Genomic DNA, 24,185 nt, shown 5'->3' with positions numbered 1-24,185 from the left:
GAAACCAAAGAGAAAGTTAAAACATTGAAAGCAACCTGAAACAGTCCTGGTAACCATACATCATGTGTCATCTTCTTAAGTAAAATAATCATAGTGACTAATTACATCATTATTTTAACAGTGTTATACTAGTAGAGTTGCAAGCTGTATATACAGCATTATTCTAAATAAAAGTATGCTATCAAGGAACATCATCCTAGTAAAACCGAATTAACTCTAAAATACTAACAGAAGGTTGTAAGAAAAAGATGAGACATTTCTGAAACATTTCCAATAATTTCACATTCACTCTGAATTCCCACACAAAGTAGTGGCAGATTAAGTTAAACTTTACATACTGCAAGAGCTAATTTAATGTCATCTGGAGCAAAAAAATGTCTAGGAATGGTTTAACTAGCATGAAAAATGCTGCAGAGGAATATTACATTTTCCTGTAACTGAAAATACAGCCCTTTTCAGAAGACTAAAACGAGTATGCATGTTGGGAGGCAGGAGAAGAAAGGGGAAAAGGGGAAAGATTCACTTATCCACTCCCTAAACACTTCAGAACTACTACATACTGCATTAATCAGCCATTGGATAAAAGAAGATGAAAACATCAAACCAATAGAAATAAAGACTGAATTTGTCCCAAGTTCTGCAATATCTTAAGCTTTGGCAGGCAGGGTAATTAACACAATTTAATGGTAATAATCATAACATATGAAATGAGCACTGAAAACAGTAAGCCTGGAGAGCACACTCCATATGAGTGCAAACACCGACTACGGCAGAGCTGAGTGACTTGCAAATACTCTTTTTCTGTGATGATGGCAATGACAACCTGAGAAAACCGTGTCTGCCTAACTATTAATGTGTTGAATAAAATAAAGATACAGATGTTTTTTTTACACCAATGTGATAAAATACTAAAAAAAAAAAAAACCCACAAACCCAAACCTAAAAAAACAGAAGCCTTCAGAGACATGAGTGACTCAGAGTGCCATAACATGCATTAGAAGCTACATTTCAACGGCTCTAATAGCACATTATCACTTTATGTCTTGAATGCATTTGTTCATCTTATCTCTGGTAGGAAGCGAGATGGCTATCTTGCAAGGCAACAAATGACTCTGTCTCCCCAGAACAGTAAGGGCACTGTTAGCAAACTGAAATTTGCAGTTTGTTATGGCCATTACAGTCTGAGGTGCTACAAACACAGGAACTCACCTGGTTTTTAAACTTCAGAAATGGGAATCTTTTCACCACTTAAAAACATGTATAGAGCACAATATGCAAACTTCATGTAACACTGATTGCATTGCACTGGAATAGATTGTTTAGCATGCTATATTCTTAAAAGATTTTACCTTTAGCTTGTTTCTTCCTAATATTTTCCCCAAAGAGCCTCTAAAGGACCACTTACAAAACGTCTCAAATAGGCAAAATGCAGATAGAAAATACAATAGTTCCACTGCCCAGAATTCTACGAGAGTAATGAGGTGGGGAAGAGAGAACAAATAATCAAGAGTGGGAGGAAAACACTAACTGGGATATAGCTGTAACACTGTCTGTCAACAACTGTCCTCCTGTCTATATTAAGAAGTCAATGTTTCTACAGACATTTCTCAATAATCCAAACTACTTGTGAGTTATCTGTGAAAACAAAGGACTGATAAAAATCAACAGCAAAAAAGGGGAAAGTAGCCTAAAGGCATACAAATAAACATGAGTAAAAAAGTGATTTTAAGAGAACTGTGTTTTAACAAAACATTTTCATATTACGAACTCAGAGCTTTTCCATCATTAATTTACCTTCTACTTGTTACACTGAACCACACTAAGGTAACTTAGGCACTATGATCTCCTAACTACACCATCTACATTCTGTTCAATTCAATTACAAAAATGCAAGGTAGCTTAATAAGGTATTTGATTAAAAGACAAAGATATGAGCTCAGATATTCATATTATTTACTCCAAAGAAACTGAGCAAGATTGATGAGTATTTTCTATAAAGGGGTACATAACTCCAAGGTCCCCTTATCACAATACAAATGGTAATAAACAAATAGTAGTTGCTAATACATTAGCAACATAAAGAGCTCTGCACTCAATTATAATCAAACGCATGTGCCTGTACAGACATATCCACTTATTTTGCTCACAAAATTGCTGCTTTTTAAATACAGTACTTTGTACTACTGTGGTTTTATAGAGGGCTCTTTGGACAAGCAGAAATTGACTACTTAGCATTTCAAGGTTATCCTCTGTATTCTTATATAAAAAACAGCCAAGTTAATGCATTGTTTAGGTTTATCGCCAATAACAACTACTCTCAGCACAAAGATCACTAGATTGGCTGGTGTCTTTTTGGGGGAGTGGTTTTGGAGGGTTTGTTTTGGTGGTTCTTTGAGTTGGGGAGTGTTTTCCGGGGTTTATTTGATTGGTTGGTTGTTTTTTTTAATTCCACAAGGAAAATACAACCTAGTTACTGTAATCCTACTGAGTGCTACATAACTGTTGCTCAGAAGTCTTTAAATCAATCCATTAATGCACTGTACAGTGTTCTTCAGCAAAGATAAATAATCTAATCTCTTGATCCACTGCTGTATTTCATGTATTGGGGTATAGAGGCAACGAGAAAAAGAAGATAAGTCATCTGTAACACTGGAAAGTTTAGAGAGAAAGCTACATATGAAGTATTGTTTATTAAACTTTCCAATGATGAAAAAGTTAACTTATCACACCTGATTTAGTAGATGCCTTTAATTTTCAAGTGTAACACTGGATTTATATTCTGCTTATGTGTATAAACAAATGAAAGATGTTTCAACTCAGCAGATCTTTTTCTTTTTTAAAAAAAGTAAAAAAACAGAACAGAACATAGAAGTTGTAAAATAAGACAGTGACAAAGACTTGAAAGACAAAAAAGAATTGCATGAGTTCAAAAACTTCTATGGTATTCTAGATAGGTGAAGAGTTGCATCAGTCTCAAATTACACATCTCGTTATAGCTCAGCTATACGTAAGTGTGAAGTTCTTCACACTGTATCACCACTTCAACAAAATACAAGGCAGAAACAAATCAAAACAAAAAAAACCAAACAAAACCATTCCTGAAATTAAAATCTAACTGCTAGGTCCTAGTATCTTAAAGGCAAAAGTATTTTTGGTTAAAGAAATTCACAAGACAGCATGAGAAAGTATCAAGACATTTTTGTTCCTATACAGTCTAACCGTGTCCTTGCCTGGAAAACCATCGAAATCCCATCTGACAAACTGTTCTAAACCACATTGTAAAGCTAACCTGGATTAGAACTGACAATTTATTTACATATATTTTCTTAAATGAGAATCTCAAATAAAAACGAAAAGTATCCATGTGGCTCATTCAGATTTATCCACCAACTTTGATTCTGCAAACCCATGAAAGGCATACTTTTAACTATTTAATTCTTGTCTCACTGCTTTGAACTAGTTCTCCCATGTACTTGAAATTCAAATTATTCTTTTACAAGAAAAACTTATTTCTAAAAAAGATCTTATCCTTTCTTTTTCCCTTGTCCAACATTCTAGTCCATTTCACTATGACTGTTCAAAAGTAACCTATGAAGTTTCAACAGTTTCAAATTCCCTCAACAAATTCCTTTCTATTAAAGGTGTATCAAGCAGAACTGTTGACATATACATACTAGGACTTAGAAACAGCCTATTAACTGCTGTCCACAGCTAAATTATATAGGCTTCATTACTTTAAATTTGTCCATGTCACCACCTCCCTCCCATATGTTTTTAATCTTCTCCTAAAAGTTGTTTTTTAAAAAGCCACAGCTTAGAAATAGACTAGGTGCAACTTTTTTGTGTCTCTTTCATAATATCAGATTTCCTCCCTATCATATCTAGAATTCCAAATTAAGCTTACTTTCTTTTAGGCTAGATTTATATTTTCACTATCAATTAACAATGTAAATTAAATTTTAGGTTTGTGCTTCTTTTCCCTTTTAAAAACTTCAGACATTTTTGAAGCCTTTTGGAGAACTGACTAGTTACTTTTTACTCTGGTGTGCCCTGTTAAGTCTTGATCTTTGCTTTTAATACCCTGCATTCTACATAGTTATTTCTTAAAGGGAGTTTTTTTTTTAAAAGCCTTTCTCCATTTTAAGTTAATGTGAGCAAACTTTATCATCTACTTTCCACTATGCATTCCACAGTTAAATGTCAAACACCTGGTAACAGTTGTCATTGATTATCTTACCAAGCCTGGTACCAAAAGCCTTAAATATTTTAACAATTTTACAACGTAAAAGGAATAGTGGCAGGAGGTTAATAGGAACTGACCTACTGTAGTGTAAATGTCTGTCTAACTGCTGAGGGGTTTTGATAGCTGATTTCCACCCAGTTTAACTGGTTCTTGAGAAAGGAGGATTATAGACATTATGAGTCAGCTTTAATCAGTTAAACAACTAACCTTTTGCTCTGTTTGCAGCTGGTCACATCTTTCCTTTTCATGGTTAAGTTCTTTTTCCAGTCTTTCAACTTGGTCTCTGAGTTGTGCAGTTTCCTTCTCCAGAACAGAGGTTACCTTTAATAGCTCTTCTTTTTCTTTTATTATTTTTTCAATTTTAAACTGTAAAAACAAAAACATTCTTTTTTGGTAATCTCTTTGCCTCATCACTTCTATCAAGTAGGCAGATAAATCATTCCAGTGTTTCAGCAGAACCACAGACTGTATGTCCTCTGGTCTGGTATTTTACAGTTTTCCCCTTGTTCCAAATTTCTGAAGTTTCATTGCTTTAACTGAATAGTACTGTATTACTATTGGACAGCACTTTGGGGTGCATTGATTTATACTCAAGTTTTCCCTCCTTAAGTGAAGTGCCTTTACTGTTTCCAAGTGACAGCAACTATGGAGGAGATAATTATCATGATGACAGCTTGGTGAAAAAATGGCTGCTGAGTGAAGAGACACACACGCTAAAGCAATATTTGAGGAACTTAAAAAAAAAAAGAACATACACAGACAAAAGTAAGGACTGGCACATGAATGGGGCCTTTCTATTATAAGCGCCCTTTAAGTATTAAGATGGGGACAGAGATTTTAGTAGGGCCTGTTGACACAGGAGAAGGGATAACGGTTTTAAACTACAAGAGGGTACATTCAGACTAGATACAAGGAAGACATTTTTTGTCATGAGAGTGGTGAAACACTGCAACAGGTTGCCCAGAGAGGTTGTAGACACTCCATCCCTGGAATCACTCTAGGTCAGGTTGGATGAGGCTTTGAGCAACCTGATCTAGTTGAAGATTTCTCTGCCCATGGCAGGGGGGTTATACTAGATGACCTTAGAGGTCCCTTCCAACCCAAACCATTCTATGATTCTATGAACCAAGATAGTAAAAAAGATTTGTGAAAATATTTTTTGTTAATTTTACTGCTATGAGTACATTTCTGAGAGGCAAAAATATTCCAGATGTACCTCTGTACTAAGCCTTTTATCCCTAAGTTTTGAAAACTGTAGATCAAATACATGTATGTGTCTCAGTGCAACTGACAAAAAAAATATGTCTGATGGCAATAAGCAACTGGTATATTCAGGTTGGTTTGAGGATTTTTGTTTGTTTGTTTGGTGGGGGTTTTTGGTGGGTTTTTGGTTTTTGTTTGTTTGTTTAGTAGTTTACAGGCTACAAAGTATCAACACGTAAATGCAAACATCTTGACTCTGCATGTAAGTACACAAGTCTAACCATATCCACCCAGGAAAAAACATTACACACAACACTGCTTTAAATAAAACAAGAGTTATTTCAACATACTTAGGCACCTGTAATTATTCAGCTTAGTTTCCAGGGCTTTTCACTTGTGCACAAATAAAAGTACACTGGTTCCTTAATTTGTTTTCATTACATGAAGCACCATTCCACACAAAGGGTATCTTCCCCTCTCCAGTTAGTTGAAGAGTACAGATGTGAGAAACTGGCAACTGTCTATTCTCACAGTTTCCCAGTCTATGCTTAGTGCTGTACCATACCTATAACCAGTTTAAAATCTTTAGCCTGCAAATGTTCTGAACTCAAATCAAATACTGGATAACAAGCCAGAAATATATACATTACAGATACATATAGGTTTTTTCCTCCTGGTTTGTTCTTCAATACTATATCCTGTGAGTGTATGCATATATAAAAAAGTTAGTAAGAAGATAACATTTTAAGAATTGTTGAATCAAACCTCAAGAAGTCCAGCTTTTGTGGTCACCACTAACATATCAGAGTTCCCTTCATCTTCCATTGTGAGCAATTCTTCAACAGGGGAAGATGTACGAAACTGGAAAGGTGTACTTGCTCCACGGATTTCTCCTTTATGAGTCACATAACAGAACTGGTAAAATTCTCCATCATCATTTGGTAGGTAATATCCTATCAAAATAAGTTCACATTTGAAGAAACATGCTACACAAACATACAAGTCTCCATCTGGAAACAGCTTACTGGATCATGTTTGACTTACAAACTTCATACTCATTACCACTCTAAGGCACAGATAAATCATCAAAACAGCAGAAAAGAAAAGTAACTTTAATCCCCTAGTAATTTCTCTTAAGCTTTTAAGACAAACACCAAAACAGTGCCAGGTAACAGATACTATATGTACACATCACCTTACATACATTAGGTAATAGCTGCTGTTCATGTATTTATGAATAGAGAGAATTACTAGCAATGCAATGCCCTGAAGCTGGATCAGGACCACATTATTATGTAACTGTCATACAATCACAGACCAAAGAGTAAGTGATATTTTGGCCTTGGAATATTTATACAATCAAAGACAAAGACAGAATAGCATGCAAAGAAAAGACATATGAAACTTTACGAGATTCAATTTTTTGCATGTTGTTTTTGTAGAGTAACCACAATTTACTTTTGCTGTTTTTAAATGCCAAAGCACAGGAATGCTCTGAACAGATGACATAACGCTAACAAGCTGCAAGTATGGAGGGGGCAGGAGGAGTTTAAAAAAGAGCTTATTTTTCAAAATCAAGGAAAAAAATACTCTAGACTTTGCAAGGTAAGACTAAATCACTTTTCTAGTAGCTATGTAACACTGCAATTTCTGTGTGACTATTAAACTGAACTGTTGCCCACTTGTTCCTTCATCATCAAGACTCCTACATCACCTGGATTCACATGGTAATATTTGTGGATGTCAAACAATCATTTCCAGAACTAATCATAATTTTACCTTTATTAGTAAGTGCAAGAAACCACGTCTTACACAGTTTAATAGTAAGAAAATCAAGCTGGTTTTATTCAGAACACTTAATTATCAGATACCCTAGCCAGTTCAAGTATGATACTAGCATAATAAATCCTCATGTTCAATCCAGCATGTGATATCACCAATTTCTGTTCATATTTCACCACAATTTAATCTGCTCCCTTTCTAACTTCATGATTAATTTCTATTCACCAACTTTTATTCCAGATTTCCTGGAAGCCTTTTCCCAGTACTTTTCCTGCAACTGGTAAAACATTACTTGTGCTGTATGGACAGCACTTGTATCAAGCACTTCATGTTTTCATTAGTCTTATGCTTTATTAACTGTAGCTCAGAGAATAGCATCTTAATTTCAGAACCTCAGGATTCTGTGCTTTTGGAGCCGACTACACTTTCCTATATAACACTGCAGTTCAGTTTACCAGATTAAATGCTGAAATAAGGTGACACTATACAGAAACAAATTCAGAACAATCTACTTTGCAGCTTCAACAAGTTCTAATATTGGTTCAGACAAACTGATTCTAAAACTACTTAAAGTCTTTTTTCTTGTATCTAACATGCACTGGAGAGAAGAGAGACCTGATTATTTTCTTCCAGCACACCTACTTGATCATTAAAAGAAAAATATTAAAGCATGCTCTACAACATTTACTATTTATCTCAGTTAATTAAGCTCTTGTAAGCTATACTGATCTCATCTCAGCAGCACTAAAATACCTTGCCAAACACAACTGGGAGACTGTTTGAACAGAGATTAAATCTGGCAGCTCTATAAAAGTGGGGGACTGTTAGCATGGAATGTAACAGATGGGACAGAGTTACCTCATCTCTTCATGTGTAGTAAAACTTCTAAGTACAAAGGACTGATAATGGCATGCAGAGTCCTAGGTTTAGGAAACTATATAAACTTTTAGTTTCAGCCCAACCCAATTTCATTCATTCAGTGAATCTCGTAACTGTAAAAAGAAACTCATTACTTCCTTCCAGTTCCTACAGAGCACACATACTTTTCACAGATTTAGGTTATAAAGGTTATAAAATGGTCAGATCACATGGATATGATCACTGAAGGTACCAGAAAAAATTACTTGGGAGTAAGAGAAAGGGCAGTGAACTTCAAGCTATCACTACTTGCAGCTTTAACAACACAACAAGCTAACACAGTAGTCACTTCAGGACTTCAATTACTATTTTTCTATATATTTTAAGCAATAAACACACAAAGACTAAAGCCAGCTCTGGGAAGTAAAAACATAAGATGGAACATAAAATTCTGTTAGTAAGCAGAAAAGCATTAAACAAGTTTAGTGAAAGAGCTCTTTTTACATGCAACTTTGAATGTGTGTAGATTTTTTACATTTGTAATGTCTTGTGGCAGGAAGTTCTGCACATTGACTGCATTATACAAGTATGGTCTCCATCTCTGTTTTGAACCTGTCATTTGGTAGCTTACATCAATGGTTCCTACTTTTTAAATGTGAACCATGGATAATCCACTCATGCCATGGGTAGCTAATTTTAGAGAGGTCTGTCACTTCCCATTCTTTCCCTTGCTCAGGCTGGAAACCCTGGCAGAAGGAGTTTCAGAAGGTCACCTACTCCAACTTTCCACTCAAGTTTACTGTCATCAGCACCAGTGTGAGACTACCATGGCTGTGTCTAACCAAGTGTGTGGAATTCCCATCCTTCCAAACCAAGGATACCTGTTCCAGTGCTGCAATACTCCCTCTTGGCAAAAAAGTTCTTCCTAATGTCAGATGTAAATGTCCTCCCAGACCACAATCCATGGCCATTGTCCCTTTTCATATCTAATGAGAAGAACGGCTGCGTCATCTTTGTAACTCCATACCTTTACACAAAGGCTATTTCATAATTGTATCTTCCTTGTTGCACTTTGTTCATTTCTGGTACTAGATATTTTTTGAGATTGGGAAGAGGAGAGGATCTGATCTCCACACAGTGTTGAAAATGCAGCTATGCTATAGATTTGTACAGTGATGTAACATTTTCTGTTTTGTTCTTTATCCTTTTCTTTAAAACTTCAGTGATTCTCATCAATTCCTGTCAAAAGGTCCTCTGCTACTCTCTGACAACTCAGAACTGTCATCTACATTTATTGTCTCAAGAATCACTTTGCACTGAGAATTATGTTTAAAGTCCAGAGACTAAAGACAATGTGTTTAAGAGATGCAAAGATTAAAAAACTCTGCTGCTGATTAAACAAAGTAATTTTCTGTATTTGAATAGTTTTCAGCAGAGCTTCTCTTTCTATCAGTCAGGCATATTGTCCTTTACTATGTAAAAACATACTAAGTCACCTATTTCTCCTTATAATTTACTTGACATCTAAAATAAGACTGAACTTCTTCACACAGTGAGGTGTTCAAAATCCTTCTCCAAGTCGTATTTGTAAGTCTAGAACTGTTACACAACCTTCAGCATTGTAATGAACAGACAGGTATCTAAAAAGTTGCGTAGGCTGGAAAATACTGGTAGATACTGTTTTACATTCACCTTGAAAAGTCAGCACACAGTTAACAGTTGATCCTTCCACATAATTTTCTGGCACAGGTGACCAAAGAAATGTGTAATAATCTCTTGCAGTACTCCAACCAACCTAAAATAAACCACAACAAAAAAATAAAGATAAAATATTAAGCAGAAGAATTTGTTACACACAGTTAAGATACCATGGTCTGGCCTTTACAACATACTGTAATATGCATATTTCTGCTTCAACATGCAATAAAAAGATACTTAACAATGTTTACAAATCAGGAATATTTTAACAAGCATGTCAAAGATTTAGCATGAATTTTATTAAGCTTGTTACCTAAGGCAATAAATGGGTCTAAGGCAATAAAAGGGTCTATATAAATTAAAACACCAGACAGTTTTCACTATAAACTACTATTTGGTACTTTTTTTTCTATAAAGATACATATTAGTATATTAAAAATACAAAAATATTAATTCAGAAGTTTATAGTGAGATTTTCTTAGTTCTGCCAATGCTGACTATTTTATGTCCACAATTCAACAGGTCCATCAGAAAACAAAGAGGAGAAAAGAAAAAAATAATGCTTTCTTCTACTGAAAAGGCCAAATTTGACAGGGCTAAACTAGCACTTTTCTGACAACTTCTGCAATACTGAAGATCAGCATTTCACTGGAATGCTAATTCTTTCATACATACATGCGCTGTCTGCAAGAAGTGGGGGGAAAATTGTACAAAAACTTAGCTTAGTTGGCACAGGCTTCCTGCTAACTTCAATAAACTGCTTTCAGATTTCTCTTAAGAGTGCAGTTCAGTACAGTAAGAAAAGCTACACTCTGAAGAAATGCCTTCCAACAATCTTGAAATACATGCATCTAAACCTGAAACCCAAAGCAACTACTGTAAATCAGTGGGTATTAATAACAACATAATGGTAAAGGAGAAAAAAAAAATACCTATCTGGTTTATTTCACTGGCTTCACATACACAAAAAACCAAACACCCATAAACACTGTCAAAAGCTAGGTGCAATATGATTTATCAGTAACTGTGTATACTGTCTTGGAAAAACTGAGACGAGGAAAAAGAACAATTCGCACACCAATTTCTATCAGGTAACACAGCATTTCAAGAGGGAGAAGCCAAAAAAAAAAAAGCCACAAAAAAACCCACACAACACACAAAAAAAACAACCACATACACAAAAAATGAAGCTACCTATCATGATTTCTAATTTTCATTTTGCTAAATACAATCACTTCTTTAAGGCAACATTCATTACAGAGAATCAGTACAGACTCTTGACGTATCCACCAGAATGGAATCAGCTACTACATCTTAAGCTTGTTCTTAGCCAAAATTTTGAGGATTTCTGTGATATCTCCTATCAAGGAGTTTTTAAAAATGTGAATTAAATGACATTTCCTGGGGTTGCGATTCACACACTGTTAAATATCTCAAAATAACTAGGAAAGCTCCTCCAGTTAACCTTCAGGGGGGGATGAAAACAATGTTTTCCTCAATAAAAGTTCACAGGAAAAACATTTTGCAAATTTTCACAGTAGCCATGTCCTGAATTCAGACTCAGATGTTAATACACCTCTTTTGCTGAACCTGCTTTTACCTCAGAAAAGGGAAGCATGTACCACTACTTGCTGCCATAAAATAAACAGGCAGCTTTTTAAATATAATTCTCAATGAGTGAAAAGTCCCCATCTTGTTCTTTTCAATTTCAGAAGGAAAACTTAATTATCTCCAGAACTGAAGCAATCTTTTCACTCCACTCTAGTTTTCATTTCTGTTTAAAAAAACCTAACACACACACTTTGATTCTGATGCTATTTTCCCAAGTAAAATAACATCCTTCCTTTTGATAATTAACAATTTTGAAAACAAAGAGAGGGAGTAAAACCCAGTGAATATAAAAACAGAAGTCGTCCTTCTAGGAGATCAAATCAACTTCTGATGCAATTTTTCTCTAGGATTGTGGCCATTTGTTTTGGTTTGGTTTTCTGACATCACATCTTGATCTGTAAATTTAATCATTCATTCTGAAAGCAGAAGTTATTTTACTGAATGATTTACCTATAACAGTAATCCACATAAGGAATTTTTTAAGGTTATTTAAAACCTTAGTCATACTGACAGTGAAAGGAGTAATTATGTAGAGACCAAATAACTCTCCTGGCCTGCTTCTCTGCAAGTGCCATATTTTCAAGTGTGACTCCAGTTTGTGGGTTACTGGTAAAGAGAGAACTGTGACACATCAAGAAGTACTGGGCCATACCCTGGGAAGTTTACCCCATGTGTATCCTCTCCAGCAATTCCCCCTGTTTCCTGTAACCCAGTATCTGCTCCCCCTACCAAAGCTCCCCATCTTACACTCTGAGGATCCAGTGAATCCATTTATTTCTTAAAGGGGCACATGCAGGTGTGGGCTACCCAATGGCTCTTTCACTGCACAGGATTTCTTTAGAAGATGAGGGTTTCCCTGCTACAGGCTATACAAATCAAAACGTGACAACGCAGAGAAAGAAGTATAAACAAACCTCATCTTCTGCACAGTTACACACATTTAAAAAGGGGAAGTCTGTGCATTCTGCAGCAAAACAAGTTGGCTTCATAACATTATTCAACGTCTTTCCTACTTAACAGTGGTTATCATTAACTTCTAGAGGATTATTTCTTAGACAGAAACAAGGAGCAAAATCGAAGTAATGATATGCTGAGAAGAAAATAAAGCCAAAATTAAGTAATAGATGTTTTAAGTCCAGGATCTAGATCTTTAAAAAAAAAAAAAAAACATCAACAGGTTTTAATGAAACCTTTATTTTAGTACTTTAACAATATTCTCTTTAAGCCTAGTATGAAGTTCACAGTGGCTCAGATATACCAAATACTCCTACACAGTCATAATCTTCTCTATGGCAACAGATTCTACTATCACAAATGTAAGACCACAAACACATACTGGATGGCTCAGCAATGACCTAAGTGCAGTCCAATTTGACAAAGACACTTCTTCCAGAATTAGAAATCATATCTCTGCTAGTAACTTGGTATTTAACACATTCTTCTATCTTCTCCAATCGTCTACATTTAATTCTCATAAACTCCACTTAGAAATCCATTTTGAAATCAGAAAGCTGTGCATAAATTCCAACATTTTTGCTTTCCAGAGGTTAACCAATAGATTAATAATTCAGAAACTAAATCCTACTTTCACCTTCTCAACCCATTTTTAAACCAAAGATATACAACAAAATACCACATCTCCTACAAACATGTAATATCCAGGTTATGTTATTATGTACAAACAATGTGTTATTCAAACAATCCACACTTTATTTCATTCACTCTCCACAAAATGGAGAGCTTTAATAGGCCATTACAGAGTAATCCATTCACTATATTGCTATTTCCTATTTTTGAGCAAAAGGCTTATTTCAATTTAGGACACCATAAACTACTTTTTAGTTATACAAAGCAACTTTGTAGTTGCAGCGAAAATGCTGAAGTCTGGTAAAGGTGAAGATGTCCAACATCAAGTACTTCACAACTTGGCTTGGCAAGTACGGACAAGCCAGCTGTCCGCAATACTCGTACCAGACAGGTTTTCCCTCTACCAATAAACAGGTACATAGTCATCATGTGAGTGTTTTCTTCCTCTGTGCTGCCCCACACATACAAGCCCCTTTCTTAGTGATATCCCACAACAGCGTGATCAGCTTGTCCATATTTACATTTCACCCACCATACATTTCCTTCAAATAGCCAGAAGAAAATTAGCTGACTAGAAAAATAAAGGTGGGGAGGGAAGGTGGCACAATTTGTGTGCCTGTTTGTATGCCAATAATGAGTTATAAATCTATTAGTGAGGAAAATAACTATTTTATTTTGCTGCATCCCCTTTAACTTTCACCTGATTAATCTTACAAGGAATGTAAGCTTTTCTAAGAAGAAAGCTCTGCCTTACAACTGCACAGTGTTTGCAGTGTGAAAATTATTTCTAACTTCATTTTTAATTTGTTGACTTTCAGATTAACATTGAAAATAAACACTTTTTCTGTTTTTCTATTTTGTTTCATTTCTTTCCTTTTATAATGCTTTGGTAACTTGAGTTAACCCAATCTTGAGAGAAGAAAAGAAACACCACTGTATTCAACACCACTTGCATTCTTATGCTCACTGGGCATTTTTTTCCCTGGCTTCAGAAAGCTGTTACACAACTGGAATAACAGCAGTGTTCACTCTGCTGCATATATACAGACATATGTTATACTGTATAATCACCACTGACAACAGTAAGTCAGCAGCCTTTACATATTTCACATGGTAAGAAACCGTTAGTTTGACCCAGACCACAGAAAACACGTGTGTCTAAGCAAAATGCAACTGGGCCCAGTACCCTAGGAAACGATTTCTCTCCAGCAGGCTTCATTTGTGCTAGAACTCTTGAGTCCAAGTAACATTACCTGAAAGGCACAGCACTGCTAATGCTACTGTAGCCTGTAACAGTCTACAAAAGGCAGCTACAGGTAACAAATTATTCTAAACCAATTAACAGACGGAAAAATTCAGACATCCAAGGGCAGTGAAGTTCATACCGGCCAAAATTACTGATAGTTTACTGTTAACACCTACAAGCCTCTGACATGATATACTTTTGAATGCATGTATCACCATCAAATAATGATACCTAGATTGAACTGTACAAAAAAACACATATCAGGAAAAATACTTAATAAATCTACTTTAGTAACATTCAGGCACAGATATTTTAAAATAAACAAACAATGAAGTCAAAGCTACAACCGGTTTTTTAAATGTGTCTGTGATCACCTTATACCACACGCAACTTTGTTTTACCTCAGCCCAAGTCATTTAAGACCTCTTCAGACATGACCTCACTGCTCACACTGAGATAAAAATTTGTTACAGTGCAGGAGCCCTAAAAGCTGAAACATTTCGGGATAGAAGATGGCTGCAGGGTACTCTAGACTCTTTAAGAAAGGCTGTAATCTTAGTATGTTCTCTCATGCCCAGACCTGAAGAAGTTCATCTCTGCTGAATGTTACGAACACGTACAGGCAATCCTTTAACTTGGGCTATTGAGAACATATGGTATTTGTTGCAGTGTCAAGGTAATATCAGGATCCTAGCCTATTATCTCTCATTGGTTGTATTTCTACCTCATAGTTCAGAGAAATATGTCAAAATGACATCGACAGAGTGCCCAGACCATAGGATCAACTTTCTCTCTTATTAGGTATAAATCAAAATAAATATAGAAACAGTATGAACTCTCTAAAAGCAAATTTGGTACACATGTAAATGACTGCCCAAGGAAATGTTATGGCAGATCAAAGAGTAACAAAGTTAACGTTTACTTTAAGACATAAGCATGAAAATATGTTTTAAAAGAGTGGGTGGGGTTTAAGTGAAATATTCACTTACTGTCACATTTCATGAAAACTATAAGTTAGCACAACCTTTCACTTCAAAATTGTTGCTAGCTACTAATCACTTTGTAATGCCACTTTTGACTCTGACTACACAAACCTAACATGGCAAATATTTTAGAACATTAATGACGCTTGAATTCAAAAGTCAAAATTTCTTGTTAAAGGTAACATCAGGTAAACCCAGATTATCATTCTCTTCATCTAGTGAAGAACGTTGCCATGGACTTTTTCTTTAAAAAATTTAAAAATAAAAAAAAATAAAAACATTAAAAAGTTAAGATAGGTCTTTCCAAAGAAGGTAAATCGGAAACAAACAGCATCTCTCTAATTTGTGGATATAGCAATTCTCAAGATGTGCTGAATTCCAATTCCTGAGTATTTTAACAACAGAACATACTGTCCACTATGCACTCTTGTATCTATCATACCCTGCTGTGCAGTGATGATTCCATGCCAGAAAAACTGTATTTCGATATGCACGTGGTCAATAACCCATCCAGCTGTCACACTATACTTGATAACATGATATGTATATATGGAAGTAATTGATATCTTTTAAAAAATAATAATGACTTTTAAAAAAATCCATCTACAACAAAATCAGAACATTGAAATTACTCTCACAAGTTGTACTGTTATTTACAGTCCAAAGGAGACTAAATAACCCAGAGATCTAAACAAAAACAGGTAGATACTGTCTTGACACACAAAACCAACTTATTTCTCAGGTGTCCCTTAAATCCACTGTTAAGTTCTGTTACAGAGGTTTCTGACCACAGACAAGTTAATTCTGAGGTCTGCAATAGATCAGTACATTGAAAAGACAGAAATTAAGTTGCATGCACTGCACTGATGCACGAACAGTAGCTGTGACCTCCTAAATACTGCGTACCCTTTCAGAGCAAGCAGGCACTTCTTGTGTTCAAATAAATAAATTAGATCTTCCCAATACTGGTTATGCAGCTTTTCCCATATGTTAAGTTACTGGAATGTCAGATCACCATTTTTAATTTACGGATAATAAAAATGTGGACATTAGGAAAGAAAAAAAAATTTCTTCTCTAGAGGTACATTGAGGCAGTCAACACCAAACCATGCCTATAACTTAAGCCAACATCCTAGAAGAATGGTAATGTAGATTACTTAGAAAAATATACCAACTAGAACTGAGGAACAGAAAAGTTCTGATGGAGTAGTTAATTAATGACACATAAAGATCAAAGGTATTAGCTTAACATATGCAAGCTTACCTGCTGATATTGCAGGTATTTCCAGCATGCTGGCCTCAGCAAAATCAAATCTTCAGAAACCCAGAAAGTATCATGATACACCCCACAAACATCCACACCTATAACACTGCTCTCTTGAAGCACCTCTGTATTATGGCCATAACATTCTTTCCTTAAGCTTTTGAGATATGTATTAAACTCATCTCCCTTACATACTGAACATCTGTCAGTCCTACTTGCACACATATGCCCTAGACAGAGATGTAAGCACTTCTTCCTAAAAGTCAAGCAGGTTTCTCAAACAATTCTGCAAGTCTGGACATTATGCATTAATAATACAAAAAATATGTGGCTATATGATTCTTTCACTTTATTGTGAAATAAAGCCACAAGATGTAGACTTCCACATCCAGAGATTAGGACCACCTACCAGACAGACCATTTTTGCAACCAGATGTAATCCACATATTAATCATTTTTTCCTCATTTCAAAGGTTTAGATTTGGATTACCCTAAGGACCTCTCCAGATTTCAGTTAATGAGAGAGGAATAAAAAGGGGACACTGGTCCTGGATCACTCTGGGAGTACAGATCTCCTATGAAATCTGTCAAGAATGACAAGCCTTCTCCCTTTTGACCACACACTAGGAACCATCAAGTTCTGCACAGAAAAAACTGCACTAAGAGGAACTCAGGATGTCCATGCCAAGTACTAGACCAGTAATTACCTGCAAAACTGCCTTTTTTTTCTTTTCTTTTCTTCTCAGTAACAAGAAGGGATGTAACTGATCAAGACCTTTTGGCACTTGATTACAGACAACCCTCCAGGATGTCATAAAAGCAAAAAGAAATAGCAACAATGGAAGACAACAGACTTGAAGACCAAGTCAAAATCTGGTTTTAAGCCTCCCACAAGGGACAAGGAAGAAAACGAAACACGAACATACACAAAAAGAATAAAAATGCTGCATATCTAGAACTTCTGCTCTGAAGGGTAACACCATCTTCGTTACTGTATGTCCCACCCCCTCAAAGTTTCTGCCAAAGGTCCAATCCCAGAAGTAGTGTATACCTTTAGATACATATAGTTTCTAAGAAAAACAGTATATCTGAAATAATTCCCCGATATGCAAAATTACCCTTTCAGTTAATGAACACCGGGTTTGCATTTTTCTAAACAACAGAAAATTACTTTCTTGTGAGCAGTTTTAAATCTACCACCACCACCACCACCACATAGTGCCTTAGGCTCAGCATTACAAAAGTTCAACATTTAGCAACTGAACATCATGCTGGGAACAACAAAAAGCATATTTTATCTACAGCATATGTAGCAAAGTTGGTAGACACTATTACATTTTAGAAGAACCGTTATTTGCTTGCCAATTTATTTAGTTCTTTGTCATAATGCTGTATGCCACAAAACCCTAGCTCAAGTCTGAAGTTCTAGACCTATTCAACCTCTCAGCAAGACTTTTTCAATGCCTCTGACAGAGAGCAGGGAGGCAGCACTTTACCTTGCCTTGGCTCCTTATTTTAAGTTGCTTTGTAAAATATCCTTGCAAATAAGATATTTGTAAATAAACAACTGCAAACATTGAGGAACCTGCTATGGTAACTTTCACTAAAGCCAGTATCTTTCCATAGAACAAAACGAAAGCCAATATTCAGTGATCAAAGTGCAATACTCAGTACAAACAGAAAACCAGAAACGTTCCTAGTAAGAGGAGGAAACTCAGAAGCCTTAAGTCTAGCAAATAAAAAAAAAATGCATACCAGATGAAAAAGACTGGTATAATGAAGAGCAAAATGAAGCTCTGTAATAAATACATAAATGAATAAATATTCACAATAAGACACACAGAAAGAAACTCCTGTAAGCAATTCATGGCTTCCTACCTACCAAGGATTCCATTTTTAACGTCACTTTTTCACATAAGCTGATCCACATTAATGGCAACTACAGCAATCACAATTGCAAATGTACACGGAATAAGAAGAGTCTATTAAACATGCAGTAAATACTATGGTAACATTTAAAAACTCACTAGCTAGAAATTAAGAGTCAGTATATGAGAACAGGTTCCACTTCTGCAACTACCAGCTCTACTTCCATTTAAAAGGAAACAAACTAACAAACCAAACCCTTAAAAGCTCTTCAGTTCTGCTCCTTCAGAGCAGAGCTCTTCAAATCAAGATGATTTGTAAAAGACGCTTCAATTGTCATTCCACATTAAGCAGCCATGCCAATGGAGTAAGTGCAGCCCTTCTCCCACACACCTTTCCAGTCTATTTGTTTCCATCACAGCAATAGAAGCCAGCACAGTTGCCCATTGCATCACACCAAGATCAAGCTGAAGAACCAACCAGTTGTGAAACAAGGTGGCAAAAGCTGGGGGAGATAGGGATGTATTTTTCTGGGAGATCACTTCCCTGACCCATTTCACTGTGTGGCTGCACAGTTGGACTAGCAAAACAAACGATAATACAGGGATACAAATAACCAAGACATCATTGCTGCTAAGAAAGGTAAGTACTTGCAACCTAAATGAAAGCCATTCACTTAAAGATACCTATGGATTTTGTTCAGTTCAATAAAAAAATTCTTAGCTAACCAGTTGAGCAAACACAAGACTGATTACAGTTGAAGTCACTGTCCCCAAAAATAGAACAGAAGTCAACATTAGAACCAAAAACACAGTATTCACTTGGGGGAAAACCAAAATCTTATTCCATACTTATTTTCGATACTAACTTGAAATTACCACTAGGTGTTTTTAGCTAGGTTTTGTTGTTTGTTTGGTTTTCAATTAGGTGCCTTCTCCCTCTGTCCAATATCCAGTATTACAACACTAGTAACTTTCTGTGCAATTCCAGGCAAAGGTTAAATGACACCAGCTTAAATAAGTTTGTTTTCCAAGCAATTCATTCACCTCAGAAAGACAAGATAGACTTTATTCCCATCATATAAGCAGTCAGCGAATCAATGCTTTGAGTTCTCTCACAGAAGCCTTGCTTTCCTTGCATACTAGGCCAATACAGAAGGCCATTAATTATTGTTCTCACTAGTCAAAATTTGCTTTTTTTTTAATTGCTGAACATCACTTCACTAAAAATGCATCACATCCTTCTTGCATGTTTTAGAAAGTTAAATTATAAAATCCTTGCCTGTCTCATCAAACCACCTCGAGAGTGTTTCTTGATAGTTCAGGAACAATCTGTTCTCTAGAAGTTGTACATTTTTACACTCAGATCACAGTATAGTACAACTTCTGCCTATTATCTATCCCAAGGTGACTACATTTTCACAATTTATTTTACTGTAAACACTGCACATACACATACATATTTGTAGACATAGATACAGTTGGACAGTTGGTTCCATTTAACTCACTGCAACTACACTACGACAGTATATTCATAACACTTACTCAGTATAAGTTGACACAGTCATAAAAAGAAAACAATTTTCATACTTTTTCTCCCATCTTGCAATGCTTCTTCCCCTCGTCTTGATGAGAACTAGATGAACAAGAAATTCTTTTTGGGAATTCCATTTCAAAAAAATCTAGTCCCAAAATGTTGGTCTTAACCTCAATCAATTCCCTGATTTGATTCATCACATAAGAGCTTGTTTCATATAAAGGAGAAGCAGAGCAAGAAATAAACCACCCTGCATAAAAGATGGTTTTTTTCAGCACTAGTACTACTTTATGCCAACTCAACATGTTCCTCAAATGACTGCCAAAGCTGTATTACCTGCTACTGCTGAAGCAGAAAAAAACCTCTTATTTCATTTACAAAATCTATCATCACAGTCAAGACAAAGTCAAGGATACTTGCACAGTGTACATAGCATTCCATGTAGTCATACTTTTTAATTTTCCCAATTCGTATTTTAGGGTCCTGTCCAACTGCCTCCCTCGCTTAGATCAACAGGCAAAGCCACGGCATTCACTTCTCAAGTTACATTTAAACAATCTCAAAATGCTTATGTGTAATATTAACAGCACACTCTTTAAAGTTTTGATAAATATTTTTTTTTAGTTTCATTAATGCCACTAACTAAACATTCAGGTGTGCTCAGTTACAGTCTTTGTCAAAGCTTTGCAGATAATTTATATATATATACACATTGAAAGTGCTCAAGGCCAGGTTGGCTGACGCTTTGAACAACCTGCTCTAGTGAAAGGTGTCCCTGACCATGGCAGGGAGGGTGGACCAGATGATCTTTAAGGTCCCTTTCAAACCAAACTAGTGTATGATTATATGATCCTGAATAAGGATGAATAATCCATCGGTGATGTGCAGATTACAGTGAAGTAAAGCATTTACATTCTTAAGCAGTGGACAGTTCTAAGAGAAAAGTCTTCCAGTACCAAGATAACCTGTTACCTTTCTCCCTTCCCCCCTGCCAAAGCACCACTTCTTTAAAGCCCAAAACAAAACTTCTATTAACCATTCAGATAAAGAATTTAAGCGTCCTCTACTAAGAGCTACAGTGACAAAGAAACGTAGATCAAGGTCTTGAATAGAAGCAGATGTAGGAATTAATCCATTTCTAATCCCAAAAATGAATCTTTATTAATTTCTAAAAATAAATCAAATCACTAACATGAGGCAATTTAGATGTAGCCTCACCTCTTCTCCTTTTTTCAAAGGTCTGTTCTGAATAAGTTTAGTGATCTATACTGTTCAGCCTGCTCTAGCAACAAAAATGAGTCAAGGACGTGGGTCAGGATATCTCCAGCTTAGTTTTTGTTCTTTCCACACACATTTCATACATACTCTGGCTCATACTCTTCATATAGTCCTGTTCACAATGTTACTCTTGTGTCCACACACCTCTTCTCAAATCATCTCCATTTAATTCTGCATGACACCACCACATCACACCCTCCCTTTACTGCAGCTGACCTAAAGTGTACTCATACCACTAGTTTTGATCTCCAGTTTGATCTTTGTTACCAAGCTCACATTCTAATAGCAGGAACCAATACACAACTTAAGTGATGTTCCACTTAAGTTTATGAGAGAGCTTTTATTGTTGTTGGATTTTTATTTTTTTTACTGTAAGAGAAAAGACAGTAAACATTTCAGAAATAGCAAGAGAACAAGCTTTACTTACCTTGAAAATACCAACCCAGTCTTTCTGATGAGGATGGATAAACTGGGTCAGAGTGTAGTGACATTCAAGGTGTGTGTTCGGAAGGTAACTTTTTGCCACATTTTGAAAAATCACATGTGCGAAATTGGAAGTCTGCAAAGTGTTGGCTGAAGATGGAACTTCTTGAAAGGATGACATGGTTGATCTGCAACAAAATTGTAGAAGTTGCTACTTCAATATAATGGAAAATGAGTTAAGTTTTAAATTTTAATCTATTTGAGTTATACAAGACAGAGAAACCTAACAATTAGTTTCTCTGCTCCGAAAACAGACAGCTATAGACCAAGTCCAGAGTGCACTGTCTCAGCATCACTCCAAAACAATCATCTCTCAGAATAAAAGGACAGTCATTTCAGCGATGACATCAAGATGGGGAGAAAGCATTGCTTAGCTGAATGCCCCCAGTATTGTATCTCAAATACACTGGCAGAAAGTGGGAAATAAAAACAGTGGTGTGAAAACTAAGTAGGGTTCTAACTTCATGACATATTCTTAATGGTTCTGGATGTGGCAGTGATGAAAAAGCAAAGCTCTGTAATTTCCCTACTTTAAACTTTTCTCAGTATCTCTACTGCGCAGTGCTTTTCACAGCACTTTTATATGTGAAGTTGTTCTTCACCGCTCAGTAAAAGTAACAAAGTTCAATTTTAAGACATTTTAAAAAAACATGAAAGTTTATCTAAACGGGAGAATTTGGGGTTTGTTTGTTTTTATTTTTGCTTTTTTCTTTAAAACTCTTGCCTCTGTTTAGCAGTCTGTGGGCATCTTTTACTGTTCTCACTGTAATACACTCCCAGCCCTGCATGTTTAGCTTCATTACCGTAAACAATGGACTTCATTGATATCGGGAACATTTAGGTATGCATGCAGTTTAACGGATTAACACTAATCAGTTGGACAGCAAAAGCTTTCAGTTGTCCTTTCCATTCACCACATCATTCAGGATACATAGTGCTAAAAATTACAGCAATGCAAGATGCTTCACAAGCAGAACAAGAATGTCCTTCCTCAGGCTTGGCAATATCTGCCAAAAATATATGATAGGCAACTGAGAAGTTTCAAGTGTTTGATTTCAACATATAGTCACAAGTTTGTCAAAACATTTGATATTAGAAGGACTGGGGCCTTATATATCTAACACATTTCTAAAAGCTGAGCCACCTTGTTCTTGCAACTGCTATAAAAAGTAATTTTACATTGACCAAGCAAATTCACACCTTGAATGAGGTAAGCCAAGTGTGTGACATAATATATTACTTTGATTGAAGATCCCTGTGGAAACCAATCCCAAAAAGGATGGGCCGCTGCAAGACTAAAGAAGTTCAAAGATTAAAGGCTGTCTGTGCATTTCCTGCAGCCATTTAAAATCTCTTTTCAGCAGTTAAAAATAAGTAGGAAAGAGCTCATGTTTACTTCAGAGTGCATTTTATTTCAGAAAACAGGTATTCATCACACAAAACAAGGAAAAGGTAAACAAGGATTTAGCCCTCAGTGTTTTAAGATCACCCAATTTAGTGTAACACATGAAGAACATATGGGCAGCCACAACATTATTTTGATGTATCAGATGTTAACTAAAACACAGTTTTGTACCCTGAACATCAGAAATAATAAGAAAAAATGCCAAGCTTGTGAAGATTAAGAGATACAAAGGACAAAAACAAGAACTTACACAAGCAAGAAATTGAGTGAAGATCAAAAGACAGATTTTGAGAGACAACAGAGTACCTATAAATCCTATTTGTTATTTAGCTTTGGAATCCAGAAGAGCACAGGAAATTTTATGGTATAGTAAAACGCCAAAAACTCCCACACCTCTCAAAACAGAGGATTACATTTAAGACATCTCTCAAGTCCACTCTGAGCTATAAATAGTATGAAGCAGCAGTTTCTACAATTCTAAAAGAAACAGAATAGCCTTCATTTTTTTCAAATGCAACATACTCATTCATTTCAATAATTTGCTAGTACCTGAAGTCAAATGATATTGACGTGAAACAGATTGTGTCAGCTTTCTTTACCCATGTTAAGTACAAAAAGGGTAAATAAAGCATTAATAACAAGAGCAACTGAATTTAGCTTTTTAAAAAATAGTTCTAGAAACAGGATAGTTTATTCAAAGGACATATTAAAAAAATAAACAAACAAAAAAAACCATTAATTTCTGCACACTGGTTGCCAGCTCAACTACCGCAGCAGAGTAGTAGCCTTAGTGAAACCAGTAAAGGGAGGCTGGTTTTCAAGTTCAAAGCAGAACTATTCACAAATTTGACTCTGTGCAGGGCAGCAGAATCATCTGGGATTACTGATCTCCAGCAGGAAAATCCCCGGAGCTTAAGTGAAGCCAAGATCTACTTACAGTCCAAGGGCAGTCTAGGGGATCCTTGATGCTTGCTTACCTACCTCACAGCTACCAGATGGGAAAGAGAAGACGCAGAGGAGGAGGAAGAAAAGCTACGCTTAAGCTTCATTACTGACACGACAAGCGATTCCCTCAGGGAAACTAAACGACGCATTTGGTTTTATGCGCCGAAAAGGACGGAGCAAAAGCTTGTCAGACAAGA

General features: G+C 35.9%; 1 protein-coding gene across 4 annotated transcripts in view; it reads right to left on the bottom strand.

The window, feature by feature from the left end:
- Positions 1-21,782, bottom strand: part of TAX1BP1 (Tax1 (human T-cell leukemia virus type I) binding protein 1) — a 56,079-nt gene extending 34,297 nt beyond the window's left edge. For all 4 annotated transcript variants that reach the window (XM_010186441.1, XM_010186444.1, XM_010186442.1 and 1 more), the window contains exons 1-4: positions 21,583-21,782; positions 9,779-9,881; positions 6,212-6,399; positions 4,451-4,609 (exon numbers count right to left, since the gene is read on the bottom strand). In XM_010186441.1, coding sequence (XP_010184743.1) covers positions 4,451-4,609; positions 6,212-6,399; positions 9,779-9,881; positions 21,583-21,759 — 627 coding nt within the window. In that variant the 5' untranslated portion in view covers positions 21,760-21,782. The remainder of the gene's footprint in view (positions 1-4,450; positions 4,610-6,211; positions 6,400-9,778; positions 9,882-21,582) is intronic.
- Positions 21,783-24,185: the final 2,403 nt, after the last annotated feature.

The sequence above is a fragment of the Mesitornis unicolor genome, unplaced genomic scaffold, assembly GCF_000695765.1.
Source record: "Mesitornis unicolor isolate BGI_N332 unplaced genomic scaffold, ASM69576v1 scaffold18506, whole genome shotgun sequence".
Classification (NCBI taxonomy): Eukaryota; Metazoa; Chordata; class Aves; order Mesitornithiformes; family Mesitornithidae; genus Mesitornis; species Mesitornis unicolor.
This window is presented reverse-complemented; position numbering and strand designations above follow the sequence as displayed.